This window comes from Drosophila persimilis, unplaced genomic scaffold (assembly GCF_003286085.1).
Source record: "Drosophila persimilis strain 14011-0111.01,24,50 unplaced genomic scaffold, DperRS2 tig00000622-arrow-arrow-pilon, whole genome shotgun sequence".
In the NCBI taxonomy this organism is placed as follows: Eukaryota; Metazoa; Arthropoda; class Insecta; order Diptera; family Drosophilidae; genus Drosophila; species Drosophila persimilis.
The window spans coordinates 1,675,680-1,697,815 of record NW_020825326.1 but is presented as its reverse complement, the minus strand read 5'-3'; the positions used below and the strand labels follow the sequence as shown (position 1 = coordinate 1,697,815).

The window sequence follows — 22,136 nt, the reverse complement described above, 5'->3', positions numbered from 1 at the left end:
AAAAACTACAGATTGAGAGTGAGAGTGATAGGAAGAGGGATGGGGAGGGGGAGAGGGGGAGAAATACACACATACATACGTATGTATGTATGTACGTATATGTTTATATAAATCGGTATTGTTAAAGGCTTTTGGGGCGGGGAGGGGTACAACAACACTAATTGGCAGATTGGCAGAAAATTAAAGCAGCCACAAAATCTGAGATACAGAACCATGAGGGAACTTTTCAGAGTTTACCATGTTCTTTAGCGCCTCGTCAATGTCGCGAAAAGCAAAAATGTTAGCAAAAAAAAACCTCCGGGCAATAGAAAACCCAACGAACAGGGAACGTACTCGTGCTGCTGTAACATACTTGAAAGCAACATCAATATCCGAATATACTAGTTCCAAGACGTTCTGTAATTGATGTTCTACACATGTACTTATGTCCCAAGTGGAGAATGTTTCCAAAAGAACGGGGTATGTTTCGAATTCGTGTTCGAGTATTTCTATGAACACGAGTGTGTGTGGACTGTATAGAAGACTTCTTCTGTTTAATCTTTCGTTGTAGTGCCTGATCAGAATATCTCAAGAACTCCTCCGTTCCAGCCGTGCAACTTCATGGACTACTCGCAGAATGCCAGTGCGTTCAGGAACTCGTCATCTTCGTTCCTAGGGTATTTCCAGTTCGGCATTCCCTTCGCTTCGATTCCGATCTGCTTTATTTCCAACATTGAGCCACCCATCCCACCTCCTACCCCTCCCCACCCCACCCGCACCGTCCATTTGGCGCTCTTTTGTTTGTGTTGGTTTTTGTTGATCTGCGTCTTTTACTGTTGTTGCCGCGGCCGCTGCTGTTTTTTTTTTGTTTTGCCTATTTGCACTTTGCCGCCGTTTATTTGTCTTTCAACTTTTCGACTTTGGGCCTAGAGTTCATGAGCGCCTACCGCCAACCGCCAACCGCCAACCGACAACCGCCAATTGCCCCCGACAACAGCGCCCATGCGCCCATGCCCCACCTACCCTTCTTTTGGCCCTGCAAAGTCATGTAAGCAAATGTTTAAAAATGAATTTTTCAATTCAATTTTCATTTAATGTGGCAAGAACATGAACAACAACAGGCTGTCTAATGCCCCAGCGACCAGCCATCCCGAACGATTTCCACTCCCCCAGTCCGGCCATCTATTGCACAAAAGGACTGCGGCAGGACTGTGGCCGCCCCCCCCCCCCCCCCCCCCCCCCCCCCCGTCGGTGTCAAGGACGCCAGGGGGTCAGGCACGGGCCATGGGGAAGGTTCTCTAGCAAAAGGACGCACTAGCGGGGGATTGTCGGGGAATCTGTTGGGTGGAGCGAAACAAATCAAACGCAATCTAAGGATTTAAGGATCATCTTTTAAGTTTGTTTTGTTCCAGCTTCAGTAACTACAAAGGAACGAATCATTTCTTCTCTTTCCTGTTTAATCCTTGTGTAAATTAGACTTTTCTACTCGTAATAGATAACTTGCCCATACTCGTTGCTTCGTTTCAATCCTCTTCCTCTGCATAGGGAGTACTAGGGAGTTCCCATCTTCACCTCTATTGAACTGATGATTGTCCCAGCAGGGGTGGAATGATTAGCACTATTTAAAGGTTTAATGGCTCTGCCTATCATTATGGACTGATGACTATCGATGATGATTCGGCTGATGGACTCACGAGAACATTTCCGTTGAGAATTCTCGTAAAGCGATCATCGCGGCGATCAGCCAAACAAATTAAATCTAATCAAATCAAATCGAACCTGAGCGGCACCTCATAAAAATGCTTCCTCCCCCGTTTATCCGGCCAGCCTCCTCCACGGGGGCCACTGCCAGCGGTCTACTTATCGAACAAATCGAACTCGAAGTGGAACTACAACTGTAGCTGGAATGTCTCCCGTTTGTTTAACTAACGAATTACAAATTCCAGTTTCATTTCCATTTCCATTTCCAATTGTTTGCACAGTTTTCTTCCATAATTGCTCTGCTTCTGTATATTTATAGAGAGCTACTTATTGCCCTTATTAATATTAATGTTAATATTAATATTAATATTAATATTAATAGGCATAGCATGGCAAGGAGTGCAATAGTTGCGACTGAAAGAATGCCCTGCTGTTAGGGAAACCTTTCCGAGCACGTATTTGTCCGCACGGAGGGTTCTTTCTGCAGCAGATAAACAGATATCAACCCCACCAAACTGCACAGTTGGTCACATGGTATGTTTCTCAATATACGTACTGCATGTATCTGTAAAAGCTAACCTTCTACTGTTGCAGTCTTCTGAGTGCAGTTTGCTCGAAGGCACTCCTCCCTTCGAGAGGCGTCAGCTCTGTCTGAACAGCTGCATTGCCTTTTGTTCTTAGCCTTCTCTGCTGCCGTAGACGCTCGAACTAGTCAGGGACTAGCAAGTGATTACGCCATGTATCAGCCAAAAAAAACCCTGGTCCTTGGTCGCAACTGTTCCCATTCCCACCACTGCCCCGGGATTTATTTTTCAGAGACCGGTGCCAGGCCGCACGGACGAAGAGGTGGTCGCGGTCGAATCTCGCGCCAGAGAATGCAAAAACAAAATGCAAGCAGGGTTCGATCGATGCCCGACTCTGCCGCTACAAGTCTCGTTCGAGTGCAACTGAATTCGAAATCATATTTTCTAACAAATACACTCGCATGCCAGTACTTGATAAGCCCAAGCAAGGTCTAAGAGATGAGCATCGATAAGCCCTGTTCGAAAGCTGTTCGAATATCTTGGCATGTCTTCACATGTTTTTTTGACTTTTTCTTAGTCGAACAATCATTAATTTTGAATTTACAAAGTTTTGGGAGTTGGTTGAAGGGATTGCTGGATTCCCAAGCACTTCAGAATGGCAAAGTTCTCTGCACATTGGTGTGGCATTCTCGAGTAATGCCAAAAAGTGTTGACTAGGGTCATCAGAAGAATGCAGGGAAAGTTTTTTCAGGCTTTCCATCCAGGCTTTCATCATCCATTGCCAGTGTGCTCTTCACTGGGAGCCTTCTCCTTGCGAAGCCTACTTCTTCGTATGCCAGACATAGTTTCTAGAGCATACAATGTGTACATATACTTGTACTTATTGTAATGTATGTATACATTTGTACGCCTCTATGTACGTATGGATGTATGTACAATACTTGGATGGAGAGACAAAGAAACGGGTGTAAGTTGTTTTAAATATTTATAAATTGTTTTATTGTCTCATCATGATTGCCGCTGCTGCTGCTGCTGCTGCTGCTGACTTTGAGGACTGTGAGCTGTCTGCAGCGACGACAATAAGTAGTAATCGCCATCTAAATCAGTTCAGTGGCAAAGTCGATGTGTGCACTCAATGTGTGTGTGCACACAGGCACAGACACGGACACAGACACTCGCAGTCTCGAACTCCCGCACTCTCTCACTCTCGCTCACTGAACTTGTGCATATCGGATTCATGCGATGATGATGACGTTGCCTGAAATTAATTCTCCCGGATAAACACACACATACACTCGCATCATACGCGTATCATATTAATGAGCAATTTGTGCATAATCATAGGGCACAAGCCGCAAAACCCCCAAAAGCCGCACATTGCGCAATCACACTGTGGCCAAAGTACACATGCAACAACAGCAGCAGCAGCAGCAACAACACCACATCATTCATTAGCTGCCACACCGCACTCAGAACGATTACTCGCAGTCGAATGAGACACAGATCGTCTGTGTGGAGGCAGGCAAGGGAAGGCCCTAAGGCCTTCTCTGCTCCCTGGTTGAGTCATCGATAGCTCGCAGAGAAGGATGCTGAAACCTATTCTATCTATTGTTATGTGTATCCGTTCTCTTTACCAACGAAATAGTTTCCGCTCCTCTAACTCTGCGTAAACCGCTGCGACGTGTCTTCCAGACAAGAGTCCCCGTCCACAACATTGATATCACTCTTAATCGATATGCACACACAATCAATTGCGATTACATTTGCCAGCAAGTGTACAAGTGTACATAGGTAGATACTAGAATGCAAGTAATGTTTTATAGATTGGAATTTTTGCTCAGGGGAACGGCATCACAGCTCGAAGCTGGGGACCAACGGTCCGCATTCACCGTACTATGTAGTATCTCTATCTATATCCATAAGTGTATCTGTATCTGTATCTGTATCTGCTTCCGCTGGCATTCAATGGCTGCACTTGGCACTTGGCACTTGGCAGTGGGCTCTTGGCTCTTGGCCCATGCCAGTTGCACTTCCCTTAACCGTTCCAGTTGCAGTTGCAGCTGCAGCTGCCGTTCAGTTGAGTTGTGAGTTGAGTTGAGTTGAGTAGTGTTTTGTTGGGGTTCATTCAAATGCCGATATCGGAGTGCTGTAAATGAGCAAACAATTGCGCTTTGTCAAATGACATAATCCCCCTATAAATATTGTATAAACAGTGTGGAATTGAGTTTAACTTGCTGCTGCTGCTGCTGCTGCTGCTGCTTGCTGTTTCTTGATGAGTCATGACGACGGAGCCATGTATCTACAGGGAGGATGGGGAGGGGTGGAGCGTTGCAGTGAGCGGAGTGAGCGGAGTAGGCGTAACAGCGACAAGCAAGAAAAACCATCTTCGCCCAACACATTTATACTACTTAAAGCCAATAGAGAAACTCCTAAGCACTAACCATGAACCGGAGGCACTATTCATCATAGTAACCCCCGCGATATATGCACCTGTATCGATGCAGATCAAGTGTGTGCATTGTATGAACTCGTTCGGGGTACGGCAATCACTTGCTTATACATATAATACAAACTATTTACGACTCAGACAGGGCGCAGACATATTGCAGAATCGCATTGGGTCTGGCATGATCTGATCAGATCGGATCGTATCGGATCTGGTGTGTGTTTCGGGGCGGTGCCGAGTGGGGGAGGGGCGGCCGAAGCCCCCCAAGTGCGTTCAGCAAAGCAGAAAAGCAGAAAAACAACAGAGCGGCAAGTGGCAAGTGGCAAGTGGCAAGTGGCAAGCGGCAAGCGGCAAGCGGCACGGCAAGTGCTGTAATCTGAGATGGGACTCACTGGCAAGCGATCGCAGCAGCATCTTCAGTTCGCGGCAGCTGCCGCCGCCACAAAAAGCAGGAAGTAATTCTCTCCTTGGCCTGCGAAAGATTTACGATAAATAATTATGATAATGTGGATGCTGGATGCTGCCGCTGGGGCGCAGGGGACCAGCGAAAAGAGACTCAAGACTCGAGATGAGTCTACGTCAGGGGCTGGGTCTGGGGTCTGGGCTGTGGGATGTGGGATGTGGGCTCTGAGTCGATGTGTGAGCAATGATACAGCTAAATTGTGCAAGTGGTGGACAGGAAGGAAGTGTTTGCACTTGTTAATGCCCTCAATCCAGCACTCACCACCCCCTGGCAATAAAGACAACATCAGCAGCACCATTGAATGAAAAGACACACAGAGGCCAGGCCAAAGACCACCACCAATGATCGCATTAAATTCTACAGGCTACAGGCTACAGGCTACAGGATGAAGGCCAAGGGCTGGTCAGAGGCGAATATCTCTTCCACTTCCACCAAATGAAAATGAAATGGATTCTTTAAATGGATTTACTATTCATCTCCTCATTTGCAGGGAAATTCATAAACATTTACTCAAAATAAAATATATTAACATTGTTCTTTCGACGAACACACATATGTACATATGTACAATGAGTACATAACTTTCTTTAGGTCATTGCAATTGTTCCACTGCAGACAGCCACATCACGTCTGGCTGAAACAGGCCCTTGCTCCCAAAATGGAGAACTGCCCGAATGGAGAACTCGCAAGGGTCACGGACATAGCCGGGAACCGACAGCTTGGAACACATGCTTTGCAGTGACGACTGGTCCATCTTTCTCTGCTCTGCTGGATTAGCCTTGTGGGGCATTAGAGAGGGGAGTGGGAGAGGGAGTGCGAGTGCGAGTGGTAGTGGTAGTGGGAAGGGGAGGAACACCCTTAAATCGAAGCATAAATGTGTAATGGCTTTACGAGTATCATTTGCCATAGAACCCGACAATTGTACTGCACTCTCGGATCGGGTTCAGAGATCCTCAGGGCTGTTCTGGCTCTCCTTTCCGCTTTACATTGTAGTACTTGTTTGTCCGTCCGCCTGTCGGCGTGTTCGTGTAGACGCTCTTGTTCGGCACCGAGCTCGCTTCTGGCCGGGCTTGAATTTCGGCAAACTTGGCGCAAAAAACAAAACAATAAAAAAAGAGACAAGAACAACAACAGCAACAACAACAACAACAACAAGAGCAGGAACGGAGGGAGGGCAGAGTGGGTGGGGCGGCGGTGCACATTGGTGATATTCGAAGAGTTTGGAGCTGGTCAGAGTGCAAACAATTCCTGGAATTGTTCACATTCCCCACTTATTAATAATTCGCTGTTGTTGTCCGCATTGTCCGCACTGTCCGGCATTGCTGTTGCTGTTGCTGTTGCTGTTTCTGTTGCCCTCCTCCTCTGGTCGGTCGATTGGACATATGTATGTCTGTACATTCTATTAATTATCGTACATGTTCTTGTCTGTCCTTGTCCCAGGGGGAACAGCTGAAATTTCACCTGGAACCTCTGCCCGAGATCGCCAACATACTCTTACGAGTATGTACAGATGGATGTAGATGGATGTAGGTACATATGAATGCTTGCATGGGTGCTTAATTCTCTCTTCACCTTCCCTCTTCTGGAGGTGTTTTTATTTCTGCTCGCTAAATACATAAACATGTACCATAATAAAAATAAAAGCCAAACAAATAGTACAAATTTCATGCGAAAATTCCAGAGCAGCGCATAAAATAAAATACAAAATAAAATAAGAGCAAAAAACAAAAAAAAAAAAACGTTTCAACATCAAAGGTGAGATTCCCCTACGAATCGTGGTCGGAAATGAAAGGGAATTATCAGTGCGCGGATCAGCCCAATTTACTAGCGAATTAATTTTTATTGTGCTCAACTAGTTTTTAATAGATCTGGACTTTCTGGATAACGTTTGAGTTGCGTCCATTCGGTTGGATTACTGCCGTATCCAATGGAAGCTCGCTGTGGGTTACCGTAGTATCTGTTCGTATTCCCTTGTTCAATGCGCAGTGCCCCATCAAATACAAATATGTACATATGTCCCTATAAATCTGCCCGAGGAACTGCTTCTGTAACCAATTAAATATGACTCGTATTATTTCTGTGCCGTGTAGCCCTCAAGCAGGTTCAATTTATTGCTTTGCTGATCTAGCTCCGTGACCCACTCAAGTGGAAACTAGTTCAATTACAGCTATATTGGTTCAAAGCCAAACTAGTTCCGGAATCGTTTCAGTATCGTTTATCTCGTTACTGGAATTGGCTCGCCATTTCATGCCATGCTCATTGCCGCCTGCGGTTCCTCCCCTCGCCACTCGCCACTCGCCACTTGCCACTCGTCCCACTCCCCATTTCATTCTCTGGAGCGGAAGCACCCAGAACAAGCCCCACTCCAGCACACATCGTCATCGTCATTATCATGGAGGCTATTAGTGTGCATATGTACATACATACATATGTACATATGTATGGGATGAGTGTAATGATTATCATCGCCGTTTGTTCTTTTTTCCTCTTATGATTGTGTTGTTGTGCCCCCACTTCTAGGGCCCCGGCGAAAAGGAGGAGCGCTTAGATTGAGGAACAACGAACCTGACGCCACATAGCCTCGTGCCTCGCAATATTCCTGGCTTTTGGGGCTGGGGTGAACGATGCCCAATTAATGGTTAGGGGAATCCTCGAAGGTAGCTCGCGGGCCTTGGCCTTGGGAAAGGGACAATGGAAATCCTCTTTCCCATCAGAACTCCGGGTGAAGCTATGTCTGTTATTGGAAATAAATTGTCAAGCCGATATGAGTACAATTGCTCGATTTATCCAAATGTCTCGCAAAACTGCCTCTGAGTTGCCAGAAGAAGAAATAGTACATACATATGCACGGGGGTGGATCATTAAATGCATACATATCAACCTATGTACCCGTGTTAGCCAAGATTAAATTGTTAATAAATAATAAATAATAAATTGTTTTTTTGTGTTTGCCAACATAATTTTTTAGAGGCGTAGAGCCTTGATTCCTTTCAAAAATTCGGTCGTCTCAAAGTCCACAAAGCGGCTGTTTTTTTAATGATGTCACCAATATCATGTTTTCCTTCATTGTTATCTCCTATGAGAAAGATGATTCAACCTTTCAACCCATTTGGTTATGAGTCCAAGAAAATGTTGCACCGTGAGAAATGTCCCCTGCGAACGGGCCGAGCATAAAAACCTGTAATGTGCTTCTTCCCATGCGAATGGCTTGGCTTTTAACAATTACTTATATATATATATATATACTCTATCCGCCTGGACGCCTGATGCATATTAAATGTAAAGGATAACTCCTCTTGAGAGGAATGTGCCCCATAGACCACTCACTCATGCATGCATAAGAAGCCCCCTTGTTCTGTTTCGCAGTATTTCAACCGTCTGTACGTCCGTACGTCCGTACGTCTGTTTATCCACTTTTTTCCAACTCCTCTGCAGCCGAATCAACTCGAATGCGTTGGAAAAGTTTTGTGAAAAAGCGAGTGGAGAATGCGTTTTGCTGAGAGATGAGAACTGACACAATAACTTGATATGTTGGCTAAATACTTTACGGGGCTTTGTGACGATTGAATGAGGGAGGCGGTAGGGGGACAGGGGTGTTGAGTGGCAAACGGGTCAAAGAGAGGACGGGGATGGTGGGGATGGAGAAGTGTGACAAGATGCTAATTAAAAGAAGCGACAAATTCAATCAAAGCCAGGCAAGCGACTCAACTTTAATTGTTTAATCAACAAAGTCTGGTTCTCGCTGCCATGTTTCGCTCCATCTCCATCTGCATCTCCCTCTCCCTCTCTATCCACCTCTGTCTGTCTGTCTGTCTCTCTCATTCTCTCTCTTTCCTCTCCGCCAGACACACAGCCGCCAACAAATATCAAGAGAAACCACAATAAAAAAGTCTTGAATCTCAGACCGAGGCTGGAGATACCCTATCAGATGGCACGATTACGAAATGAAAATTCTATTAAAAATATATGTGCGTGTATGTGTGACTGAGCTTTGAGAAATCACTTGAAGCTACAGATTGTTTTTGTTCAACCCAACCGCCCACTCTCCACTCCACTCACTCCACTAATACAAGCGGTACTTTAATCCTACAGCTAGCTAGTCTTCAGCCAAAAACAAGCAGGTCCCTAAGCTCTAAATGCCTTTGCCTTATTATTCGAAATAGTATGCTATACTCCTGATGGGCAGAGAAGTGATTCTCTGTCCGGATTGCCAACATCTGCTCAAAATTTGCATTGCCTTTGGGAAGGGTATTTTGTATGTCTATCAGCGACAGATTCTTGAACTCGTCCGTAAGGTCGACAAGTGTCTCCTGAGCCCGAACAGGTCTCAAATTGATTGTTTGTTTGATTGACTGATTTATCGACTGATTGATTAACACACTCCCTCTCTCTCTCCCTCTCTCTCTCTCTCTATTTGATTTTGGTGTGCTCTCTTTCAGCAAGGGGTCATCATCCATGAGGCCTGAGCAGCGCGCCACTCGCTGCTAGCTGTATATACTCGTATGGCCTGCCACTTGTTGCATGCAGCACTCATGATGCAACAGGAACAGCAGCAGCAGCAGCAGCCCCAGCAACAGCCACAACGAACTCGATTCAAGTCTGCAGCCTGCTACTCTCACGCCATGTGGGCGAGGGGTGTCAATCGGAGGATGTTGCAACAGCAGCCAGCCAGAACAACAGCCGCAACAGCCACATTAGCCCTTGGCCAAGGCTAGGGCACACACACCCATACGCACACCCGCAATAGCTGCAACAAAAGCAACAGTAAACGCAACAGCAACAGCAACTGCAACAAGAACCAGCTCCAAAAAGTTGAAGACTTTTTGTTGATCTTAACGAAAAGCAACGCAAAATGTCTGAGGTAAGTTACAGCAATTAAGGAATAAGGGATGAAGGCTATCTCCGGGGACCGGAGCGTCGGATGCCCTTAGCAATCTATCGTCCCTGTGGAGCCATACGTTCTGAGCGGCCACAGGGGCCGCAGCTCCACTTTTATACACGGTACTCCTTTGATTTATGTAGCCTATACAAAATATTTTATACGTGCGCGCCGGAATTGGTATTGGAGCCGCCTCATGCTCTCTCTCTCAGTCCTTTGGTATCGCTGTTCACAAAAGGTGCGCTCATGTGGGAGAATGAAGAATGGAGAGAAAGAGAGGAACCACGATCCATTCTTGCACTCGGTGTGTGCTCTTTTCACCTAATGACTAAATGCATTTTAGAATATTTTACATTGTTGTTTCTAAATTGTTGCTTTAAATCTTGACGCTTCTCACATCAACACCTGCCGTTACATCTCGCTCACCTCCGCGAGTCAGCGCTACTCGGCTTATTGGACGATTTAACACCACAAATCATAGACCATAGATAATACAGATTACGATATTAAGCACATTGGGTAATGTCTAAAAACAAATCAATTGTCCTGAGTAAGACTTGATTTCAACGGATGTAATATAAAATAGTGCTTCTATTTTAGTGAAAACAGCCCCGCAATAATCTGTGCAGCAGAGCGTTGAAGACTTCTGTATTGCAAAGATCTGGTCAAAATCCAAACAGCCTCTTCGAGGGTAGTACAGCCCAGATAAGGGATGCAGCGGTGCTAGGGGCTGGAAGTGGAGATGTAAGCGTCTTCTGAGGCTAAGGGCAGAGGGGTGCTCGGGGAGCAGTTCCGCTTTTATTGAATTAAAATCGATTTTCAGTTTATTTTATCAAAAGACTTAAGAGCATCAAACACATTAAAAGTAAAAAAAACCACACACAGGCATACTCATACTAACATAGAGATTCACGATGAAAGACAAGAAGCTGTTAGTGTGAGGGGGGGGGAATTAAATGGAGGGGAGAGTGACGCCAGCCATTCTCATAGAACGTTGGCTTCGCGGTCTCCTGCTCCTCCCTTGTCCTTCCTTCGTGTCTCGCCAGCCAGAAAGAACTATAAAATCGGAAAATGCTCAACCTGAACCATGACCTGGAAACGGGTAGCAAGACCATTCCCCTGATGCAGACAACTTTGCTCGTCATTTTGGATCTATGACAAGTTGGAAACACTAAGTTTTAGCATAGACACTATGGCAAGGACTGGGTATTACTTTTTAAGGTTTCGATACTCAAAATGAGTATAGGGGTATATTAGATTTGTGGTTAAAGTGGATGTGTGTAACGTCCAGAAGGAAGCGTTTCAGACCCCATAAAGTATACATATTCTTGGTCAGCATCAATAGCCGAGTCGATTGAGCCATGTCTGTCCGTGCGTCCGTCAGTCTGATCGTCCCTATGAGCGCCTAGGGCTCGGAGACTATTAGTACTAGACCAAGGACATTTTGTATCCCGACTTTTGTGATATGTCACTGTTACAAGTGTATTTCAAAACTACGCCGCTCCCCCTTCCGCCCCCACAAAAAACGGAAATCTGGCGCATCCACAAATTGGAAGGTACGAGAAAATTAAAATCCCACAATCATAGAGAATGATCATATCTACCAGATTGCCCAATCTGGATCAGATCGGATAATTTTTATAGCCAAAATGAACCGATCAATCAGAGCGCCTGACGACACGTTTTCTGTCTCTCCCGCACGCACTCTTTGCCGTTCAATGTTAGCGTCTTCCGGAGGAGAGCCATACTGACTATGTATCGGGTGTAAATGTAGAGTTGCGGTCGCAGCAGCAACTCACAACGTTCCCCCTAGTTTTGTGTGTGTTACTGCGAACAATGCCATGGGCTGTCAAACGAATAAAGCTTGAAGCATTCGAAATAGTAGACCAGAAGGAACAGACAAACGAGTCCAGCAGTATAACGAAAATGTGGAAGTGGGCATGTCGCAATTGTTGAATCCCAATCACAAGAGGCACGAGATGAACCAAATCAACAACGACAATTGGAAGGGGGACAATGTCTTTATGTTTGTACCCGGTACTCGAAGAGTTTTGGGATGAACGTATAAAATTCGTGGTGGAAGTGTAAGGGGTGACACCCAGAAGAATGAGTTTCCGACGCCATTAAGTATTTATAGTCTTGATTAGTATCAACAGGCGAGTCCGTCTTGATGACGATTAATGATTAATGATATGGTAATCGGATAAATATTATGGCCACCATAAAGAAAATAAGTTTTCCACAGCAACCGATTTCAGGCCCAGGCTCCCACTCTCTCCATCTCCTTCCCAGTCTCTGTCAAACTCTCCCTCGCTCTCTCTGCCAGTGTGGCTTAGCAGGGTCCTCTTCTGGCTCTGGCTCCGAAATAGATACTTCACTATTTGAAACGTGTCGTTACTTTCTAAAATAGCCTTAGGAAGGGTGCCATAGTAATTGTCCAAATGCTGGAAACGCGCGAAGGAAACCATTTCTGAGCCATTTCTTCCTAGTTTTCTTTGAAATCGCGTCTGTACGTATGTGTATACATATGTAAATCAGAACAGTCCAGATCGGGTAACTGTATTAGGTGTACAAAATTGAAAACCAAGACGTACATACCTAGTGGTAGTGTCTATATCTACATCTGGCTTAATGACAAACCATTGAACCTTTTTAAGATTTTGCTCCCACTCCGAAATTCTTTCTCCTGATCTCATCCACTTAAGTATTTCCCCTTTTGATTGCTCTTAGCTCCACTGTATCGCAGCGCAGTGCAGTGGCATCGGCCATCGCAGAATTCGTTGGTCTACTTTCAAAGGTTTCCTCGCAAAATCTCTGACTCGGAACGCAGCTTTTGGCTCAACAATATGCCCGTTGGGCCACAGGGCACCATCGAATTTAGCGAACTGCAGCGAACTTTCTCCTGCCGGCCCGCATAGGCATTTGAATTTTGGGTCAGTGACGTCGTCGTTGGTGTCGCCGCTGTCATCTCATGTTTATGTATGCGAGGCACAGGCAGCACGGCAGCACACATATGGGGAGAATGCTCGTAGCGAATCGTCAGCAACAGGCGGCTATAACGACACATCCAAAGCAGCTGGGGCCATAAACAAACACACCAAATGATGAGGCAGAGGCCCACACGGACTTTGACACGGGGGCAAACACAGACACAGACACACATACACAAACACACACAGACACCGACACCGACATGAGTATTGACCTAATTTGCACCTGCTTACAAATTCATTCCAGCCACTACAGCGCCCCAGTGCTCCCCACTGTTTCCCCCTGCTCAGGTGCCCTCGCATCCTGGCAGGACTTTGTGCTTTTGGCGCATGATTTATGCAGCAAACGAAGCGATAGCCTCGACACCGGCCTACAGAGAGCGCTCTTAAGTGGGTCGACCATGCTAAGTCCAGGCCAAGCCAAGCCAAGTCGATCCGAGCCAGAACCAGAACCAGAACCAAAAAACAGAACCAAACCCAAGAACGTACCAGAGCCCCGCCTAAGCTCGGGCTTCTGTGCGCCCTCCGCCTGCGAAGGCTCCCCTCTCTCTCTCTCTCGTTGAGACTGCGCTGGCATGTTATTAGGGAACAAATTTACATTTGGTGCAGACGGAGGAAGTATTAGGACCGCAAGGCGATGGACGACGGGGAAACGAACAAATGCAAATGCAAAACTTGATGTTATTTTGCGGCGGCTTACTTGACGGCGAATGCCTGATCTTGGGGAGGAAGACGGGCCAAAGCCTGTGAGTGCTTGCATTCGTTGAATTGAACCGCAATGCCTCCTCAATGGAAGCTGAATAAATTAAAGCAGAATCCACGCCCAAGAAACGGTGAATCTAGTGGTGAAAGTCCGCTGCGGGTATAGGATCGGCATGCATGGCGTATGCTTGATATTCTCATGGAATGCCTAACTAATTCAGTACGGGGAAAAATTCCCTTGTATCTTTGATACCAGTAGCCAACACGGACCGTAACTATTGTTAGTCTTTTAATAAAAACTGCAGTCTACCAATTATTTCCCAATTCCTATGTAAACGAGGAGGAACGTTGTGGGTCGCTGCTGCGGCTGCGACTCTACATTTACACCCGATACTCATTCAGTACGGCTCCTCGCCGCCAGAGGGCGCACATATTGCGCTACGGAGAGTGTGTGAGAGAGGGATAGCGCGTGGACGGCGTTGCGTGGCGACTGAAAATTGATTTGTTCCTTGTGGCTATAATAATAGCCCGATCCGAAGCAGATATTCAAATTAACCTTTATTTTTAATTATTTTAAAAAGATACGGAATAACTGTTATTTGTAACTCGTAAAATACAAATCAAATAGAACTCTCACTTTTATTTTTATTGAAGCCTATTTCATAATAGTATATTTCCTTTACATTGATTTATTTAGGGAAAATTTGCATTCATAACTCTTATTGTCGGTCCCTGGTAACAAGTTATTAATTACCTATCGTGGATATACGTGAATACTTCATATATTTACATAAAAAATAAACGTAAATTTAGACAATTAAAATTTGGAATTTAGATTCTCTTGGGGAGTGCAATGGCTCGAGGCTCAGGGCTCTCGACGTCCTGTCAACTCTTGGGAGGAACGGAACGCATTCCTAAGCCAGCAATTGAACTGATGAACGCTTCAAGACTAAATTAGGCGATACAGATACACCTTAATCCCAGTTTAATTTCAGTTGCGGATACGAATTAGAAGCTTCTTAATGGTGGGACTTCGAAAGCAATTCCCCTTTCCGTTTAATGAGTGCCTCTCATTTGCCTCCAGCTTCCACTAGATAAAGTACTGCGCTAATGATGACGATGAGGATGTCTGGCAATTAGGCCATCAATTGCCAATGAGATGGGCTCCATCCATACACGTTCCCCAACCTAAATCCATATCCCTGCTCATTGCTCTTTCCTCATTCCTCATTCCCCATTATCATCATCATCATCATCATCATCATCGATGTAGTCGTCGTCGCGGGTTCGTTGTCTTTGACAGCTTGAATCAGTTGTTGTCCGGGCATTGATTTCCCTTTGATTGATGCGTTTTTAATGAAGGCGGGGCCAGGTGCGGCACCCGGTACTGCCTCGAATCATTAGTGCAGGGAATTGAAACGATTTTTTCTATGCTTCTGCTTGTGCTTGTGCTTGCCCCTGCCCCCATTGCTGTCCCTGCCCAAAAGACAAACAAATTGTGCTGGCCAGGAACCTTGATCCGCAATAAACTAAATGAAAAATAAATAGTCAATAACAATGGAAAAAGCCTGGGTAGGGAAAAATAGAAAGAGAAACAGAAACAGAAGCAGAAGCAGAAACAAAAAACGGCAGCCAGGGGAGAAGGAAGAGAAGGAGGAAGAGGAAAAAGGAAAAAGGAAGTGTCGCAATGTCGTGGTCTGAAATCGACACGGCACTAAAGTTCCGACAGGCAAACAAAATGGCCCACAGCCCCCTCCAGAGCCAGACCTAGATCCAGGACAGGACTGGCAAACAAGTGATACTCCATGTGAACTATGTATACAGACAGAACAGACAGAACGGACAGGAGACAGGGAGAGAGGAAGGCAGGAAGGCAGGAAGGGGAGCTTCGCCTGGAAGTATGCCATGAAAAACACGGTAATCACAAACTATGCCACAGAGCTCCAGAGCCCCAGCGAATGGTATTCTGCGGTAACGAGAAGGAGGCATCTCCTCCATCTGCTGCACCTAATGAAGACCAAGAATGTGGGTCCTGTGAAAGAGCAGGCTGGCACGCAGGCATTCCCCGACATAAATACGAGTAAGTGTGCTGTGCCGCCGAGTGGGAAACCTGTACTTCTAGGGCTGGGAGTTGGATTTCCATTTCATCAGTAATTTTGCCGTTGCATCAATCTGGATCGATTCGAACTCCAACCAGCTATCAAAATGGGGCATTTATCAAATGAAAATAAGGGCAGCGTCATCATGATCAGTGCTAATTGCCCAAAAGCTTTTGTCATGTCCTGCCCACTCCCATTCATAGTTCCAGTCCTATGCCAAGCCGACCTATGCAAGCTATAATTTTGTTAAGAGAACAGACCTCAACTAGTCTCAAGGCCATGCGAGATTCTGTTCTGGACAGCGAATCAGCTGTCAAGGGTCTCTAGATTCCCCATACACCCAAGGTCAGTGCCAATGGGGGATCGCCCCAGAATGGTTGTGTCTTTTGTGGCAACACACTTTGAGTGCTTCAAGAGAAAGCCAAGAAAGCTAATCAACTGGCCAGCTTCGGCAAATGAGCATCCAGAAGCATTCAATGAAGAAACTGTTTCAGGCAGATGCTCTTAAAAAAGAATGTGTAAACTGCTTCCGATCTGTGAAATATACATGCATATGTGTACATATATCTGTATATATCTTTGTAGCATATTTATGTGGAATGCCAAGGAGAGAGCTTCCTCCTGCTCTCCGGCTTCAACCGTCGGAATTAACATAAAACATTTACGGGAATGTCGTACAGTCGCTCTAGAGTCTGAGCTCGGGACTAAGCTTCTTGTCGCCGTACTCTTGCTCATTTACATGCATTTGCATATGCCTCTGTTAATTCGTTTGAGTGTGAGTGGGAGTGTGTGTCTGTGCGTATCTGTGTAAGGAAATGGGAATGGGAAGCACTGTCAAGTGTAAAAGCTGCTTTGGCCCCCGCATCGAGCCGCGTTTATCTGTGCGTATGCAGAAAGTTTTCCAATTAAAAGTTTCCCAGGTCCAAGTCCTGTTCCCAGTCCCGGTCCTGGTCTCGCTGCCAATCCTTGTGCTTATCCTGGTCCTGGTCCTGGTCCTGGTCCTGGCCCTGGTGCTTGCTACCACAGCAAAGGTCGCGAAGCGTGGTTGATGGGGAAGGGGACAGGGGCGGCAGGGGGCGACAATTAAGCCGCATAATGAGCTATAAACTTCCGCGACAAGTGGTTCCCGCGTCAAAGCAGGCAGGAGAGAAAGCGAAAGAGCAGCGCGCCGTTTAAGCTTGCACATATGGAAAATAAATTCGCATACGCCCCGTGGGCTCCACTCGACTCCTTGCCACTCGGAGTCGAAGTCGGAGTCGCCTAAGCTACTTTTGAGTACAGGCTCGCATAAAAAAAGCGGAAGGTTAAAGTGGAGCATAACGAGCAGCATCCAGATGGCATCCAGATGGCATCCAGATGGCACCCAGTTGGCATCAGAGTGGGCGTAGGCTCAAGCCGCCTGTGGCTTGGCAGCAGCAGGTAATGTCCTGCAACTGCCAGTTGCCATCAGTCGCTTCCCACCGGGGGCTCGATTCATTCAGTCATCGTTTGCACAGGACAACGTCAGCCATAACAATGGCCAACAATTATAACTGCCTCATTTGACTCCAGCTCCTGTTCCAGTTCCAGTTCCAGTTCCAATTCAAATGCTTTGACACCTTTTGACAGATTGGCTGGCATGCGGCTGGCATTGTGTGCGGCTTGTGTGACTTTTGTGTGCGCATTTGTGTCTGTGGCGCATTTGTCGCCTCACCTTTGTCCTTCGGCACGGCCCAAAAGAATTTCATAATCAGCAATGCGATAAAAATAAACCCAGAGAAGCTCTAGGGCGAACATTGCGTCAGCATCCGCATTGTCAGGCACCTCATCAGAGTGGGAGGATGCGGGGGCTGGCCCCGAAACAAATGTCCTGCAGCACCTGACACTTGGCAGCAGTATTTTCCTGTGCACGGGCCCGGCCACGGGCAAGGTGATGGTGACGGGGACAAGGACGGAGACGGAGACGGGGACGGGGACTGTGATTGGGACCTGTCGCATGTCATTTGCAATATGCGTTCTACTCGAGGAATGCGAATTGTGCATAGCCCAGCCCACAGCAGCTTACCCGCACTCCCACGGCCCTGGAGCTCCCTTTGAGCTTCTTGGCATCGTCTTAGACAAGCAACGCCTTGTCACAGCGAGAGACCATTTAAGTTCGAGGAGAGCTAAGGAATGCTGGATCTCAACACTGGTGATTGCCCTCCCGAGAGTGGACAGATGGACTAAGACATTATTACGGCCCTTATCTTCAAATATTTAAATGGCTGTTTCGCTCCGCAAATGTTAAATTTCCATAGTCTTGAAGCACTACACATGCCCTGCTCTCGCCTTTGAGCCCCAATCTGGATGGTCCATTCGGAAGGCCTTTAACGATTTGCCAGAGGATAAGACTCTGCATATCCTAGCGGCCGTGAGACTGCCGGACTGCCGGAATGCCGGTATGCCGGACTGCCTGGCCTGACTGGCCATATCATAAATTTCCATCACGCAGCGAATAAATCCAATTAAATTAGCAACAATCTCGAGTGGCCCACGGATGACGGCTCCTTCTTGTGCTCGCATTCGATCCCTGGCTAACATTATTTTCAATTTGCCTTTTGCGGTTGTCCCTCTGCCCCTCGGCCACTGTCCATCCTGTTGCCCAGCCACTGCCACTGTCCTGGGCAGGCTCATCCTTATCCTCTACTCCACATCATCTTCCTGCCAGCGTTTTTATGTGGCTTCTTTGTGTGCTCCCCTTTGATTGAGTCCCTGTTCGAGCCGAGTGAATCCCTGATGCTCGGCCTCCCGTCCCAGAATGGCTTTCCGCCACGAGGGCATCGCTGCCGCTTTTCCGCATTTTTTATGAATGTTCGGGTCCTGTTTGCTGTTTGTTATTCAATAGAAAATTAGTTTGTTTGTTCGCTCACAGCTCTTCTACGAAGCCGGACTCCAGACAACATACGTATGTACAATATAGTACCGCAGCCAGATCCGTGCTCTCTTTTCCGATTCTTGTATCGAATTCAATTGGAATTAGCTGCATCTTGTGGGGGTTAAATGTTTACTGCCTCTGGGCGGAGCGGAGCACAGCAGCTGCTCCTGAATCTCTGCCAGGCACTGAGCACATACGTAACCAGCTGCTCAATGGGAATTCCATGAGGCAAAAGCACAGGAACGACATTAGCCAATGGAGCCCCGGAATGGGGTGGGGTCTCTACGACGGAGATGGGTTCTTTTGTGTGGGGACAGTTAGACCGTTAGACCTGGGCCCCTCAAGCAGATAACGAGTTCAATTAAAGACGGGAGCTCAATTGAGAGCAGGTGCAGTGCGGACAGTGCTGCATCGAAGGGTGAAGAATGTTCTCAAAGCGGGACCAGGGCACACCGAAGAGAACAGTGTTGGAAAGAGCTAAGAGAGCAGAGCCAGAAATAATACCAATAATAAAAGGGAATGAACAGCAATGAAAACAATCCTAGAAAGCAGTTGCAAGAACAGGTATCAATGCGATTATTCGGATCGAGACGAGACTGAGTTATGAGTGTATTCTTAAGACCAGTGTTAGGAAAGTCCTGAAAGCGAGATATACGAAACAGTCGAAAGAGCATCGCGGGAAGTGCTAGGCAAAGGAATAATGTGCTGGAAACAATGGAGTAAATAAGTATAAAGGAAAACGCTGAAGGGAAGTCAAGGATCCAGAAAACGGAGTCTCACATCCAGAAAACTGCAAAAGCGTGCAGCAAGGGACTGCCTAGGATTAGGGCAGATTCACAGCGACTATATGTATGTTGCCCCATTGTGCCTCGGCCCGCACCCGCACCCGAACCCGAAACCCGAACCTCTGGGCAATCAATTAAATTGTGTCGCACGCAATTTCCCCCGCCAACTGTTGACGCAGGTCGAGCATCCTCCTCCTCCAGGCGAGAGCTGCCTCATTAGAGAGCCACCAGAACTTGTGCATTCTTTCACTGCGGATCCGGATCCGGATCCGGACTCGAGCCCGAGTCTAGCTAGGCATGGCACGTAGTCGCAACGTGATAAACTTTGCACGACAACAGTCAAGCCAACTCCAATCGTCCGTCCGTCCCGACCCGTCGCGTCCCGTCCATTCATCCGTACACACAATTTTCAAGCCATTTCGAAGATGGGAACGATTTAAGAGAATTTAAGCAGCATTTGGGCTGCAGCAGCAGAAAGGAGCGATGATGGAAAGGCGCCGGTGGAGACCTACTGGGAGGATGGGAGACCTGTGCCACATAAATCTGTCGGGCCGGAGAGCAGTTATCGTCAAATAATAATGGCAAGAGCTGGGAACTGGGAGCGCGGTTCAGGTAAATGCGGCAACGATAAAAACGCGATAAAGTCATTCAAAGTGTTTAAACGAAGAGGAGTGTCGTGGAGGGGCACAGGCAGAGGCGCCCGAGGGCTGGGCAGTAAGGGGGCTACGGGGTATGGGTACCTCCAAACAGGGTACAAATTTTCCACATTCGTTGCCCCGAAGTGCGAGGGAGGAAAGGAAGAGTACAATTTGTGCGCTCCCTGCCTGCGTGTTTTTTCGTGTGTTTGCTCGACAGTGTCATAAATTTGTTGATGTTTGTCCAACATTTTTTGTTCGTTTTTGGTGGCGATGGCGGTGGGTAGGTGGGTCGGTGGGTAGGTGGGTAGATGGGTGTGGTGGGTGGGTGGTAGCATATACAGGGGTGTCAGGGCGGTGGCAAGGTCAAATTTTATTGCGCCTTGCCAAGCGGAGCTGAAAATTGAAAAATGGCCAATCAGCATCAGCAAGTCAATGAATGCGCTCCGATGCGATGCTCCGATGGCAGAGTGAGTGCATTCGATTCGAAATTAACTGGAAAATCAGCCGGTGTATGGAATTATGCCCTACAGACAGACACACACATCCGTGGCATGTGGCAGGTCGCAGGTGGCTGGTGGCTGGTGGAATGCATTTGTGAGTGGCAGTAGCACCCAGCGGGCCAGACACTGATAGATATTGGCACATTAATTATATCGGAATCAGATAATAATGATTGCATGCGCAATCATAGCCCGCAAAGCATAGCCCAGCACTGGATCTCCCCAAAATCCTTGAAGTCAATGAGGCAAGAATTGCTATCTGTTGCGATCGGCTCATTTGCGTAAATGTGGGAGATGTTCTACTGCGCTGAATACATGAGTACCTTGGGAAGAGCATGCCGGATCCTACTTTAGTCTCAGTGTATTTTCGTCTCTGTGCAGTCCAAGAACTCGCTCGAGATTCGCAGTTCGAGCTGGCAGTGCCTTCTTTACGATTTACCGTTCGTTCTTGTCCACTGCCTGTCCCATAGCTGTGTAGGTGCTAGTGAGAGAGTGCGTGGGGAGAGTACAGGAGAGAGAGAGAGCACGCGTCGAGCGTGTTCCTCCGCGGCTCTGTGTGTGGGCCAGAAAGAGGAAGACCAGGCAATGATTGTCTTTGGAGGATGGCTTGAGGATGGTATTGTGGCAATGGAAACAATGGATTGTGGCACCCGAATTCCAATGGAAGCCCGACGAGTACATGTCCACATATCGCCGGAAGCTGAAAACAAACGGCTCCGGCTCCAGCTCCGGCTCTTATTTGCGCCGACTCGGCTGTGGTGATCGCTATAAACATCATTAAAACGGGGATGTTTGTGTTATTGTTAGCAATATGAAGACTGTGATGCGGGACTACTGCGGGACTGTGATGATTGGAAAACGCCGTCTTCAGGATAAAAGTGCCGCGAGTCAACGAATGTTGCCGTTTGATGGCCTCCAGGCTCATTCGAAGATTCCAGCTACGCCCCAAGGTCGACCAACAAAAATAACGAGCTAATTTAAATGCTTACATTAGCTCCGACTTATCTGCTCCTCAACTTTGAGTCCCCCCCAATTAAGAGTCCGACATTATTGGAGGGGGTCCGACATTATTGGAACCAGTCAATAGATACGTGCATATTTAGATGAATGCATGCAAGTATTCGAGCTCTTTTTCAGGTATCGAGCTTCGGCTTTGCGGATTGCAGCCCATTATTGCAGGCAGAATTATTGGTGTAATTTGAAGCTAACGTTAACACTTTTTTTGGTTGGTCGGGGAACGCCGGCCGCGCACATCTCTCTTAATTTTTCTAGCACTTGTCTTGAGAAAAATGTATAGAGGGAGCGCGACCGCTGCATCTCTCCAGGATGTGAGAGATTGCAGATGTGACTCGAAACAATGTCTTCATTTATCGACTGAGATATTATTCAAATTAAATAATTGTAAATTACAGTTGCAATGGGGTGCGGGCCCTGCCGAAAAGAGCATATTTGTGCGAATGAATAAGAATACCTATACACAACACAAGGGTATGGACATCTCTTCTCTTCTTGCCTTCCCACTCCTCTCCGACATCTC

At 46.9% G+C, this 22,136-nt stretch overlaps 1 protein-coding gene across 1 annotated transcript in view; it reads left to right on the top strand.

Annotated features, from left to right (window-relative positions):
- LOC6600185 (adenylate cyclase type 9) overlaps window positions 1-22,136 on the top strand; it is a 45,843-nt gene that overhangs the window by 5,433 nt on the left and 18,274 nt on the right. Inside the window, exon 2 of the mRNA XM_026990885.1 lies at window positions 9,553-9,974. Within this exon, the coding sequence (XP_026846686.1) occupies window positions 9,966-9,974 (9 nt within the window). The 5' untranslated portion in view covers window positions 9,553-9,965. The remainder of the gene's footprint in view (window positions 1-9,552; window positions 9,975-22,136) is intronic.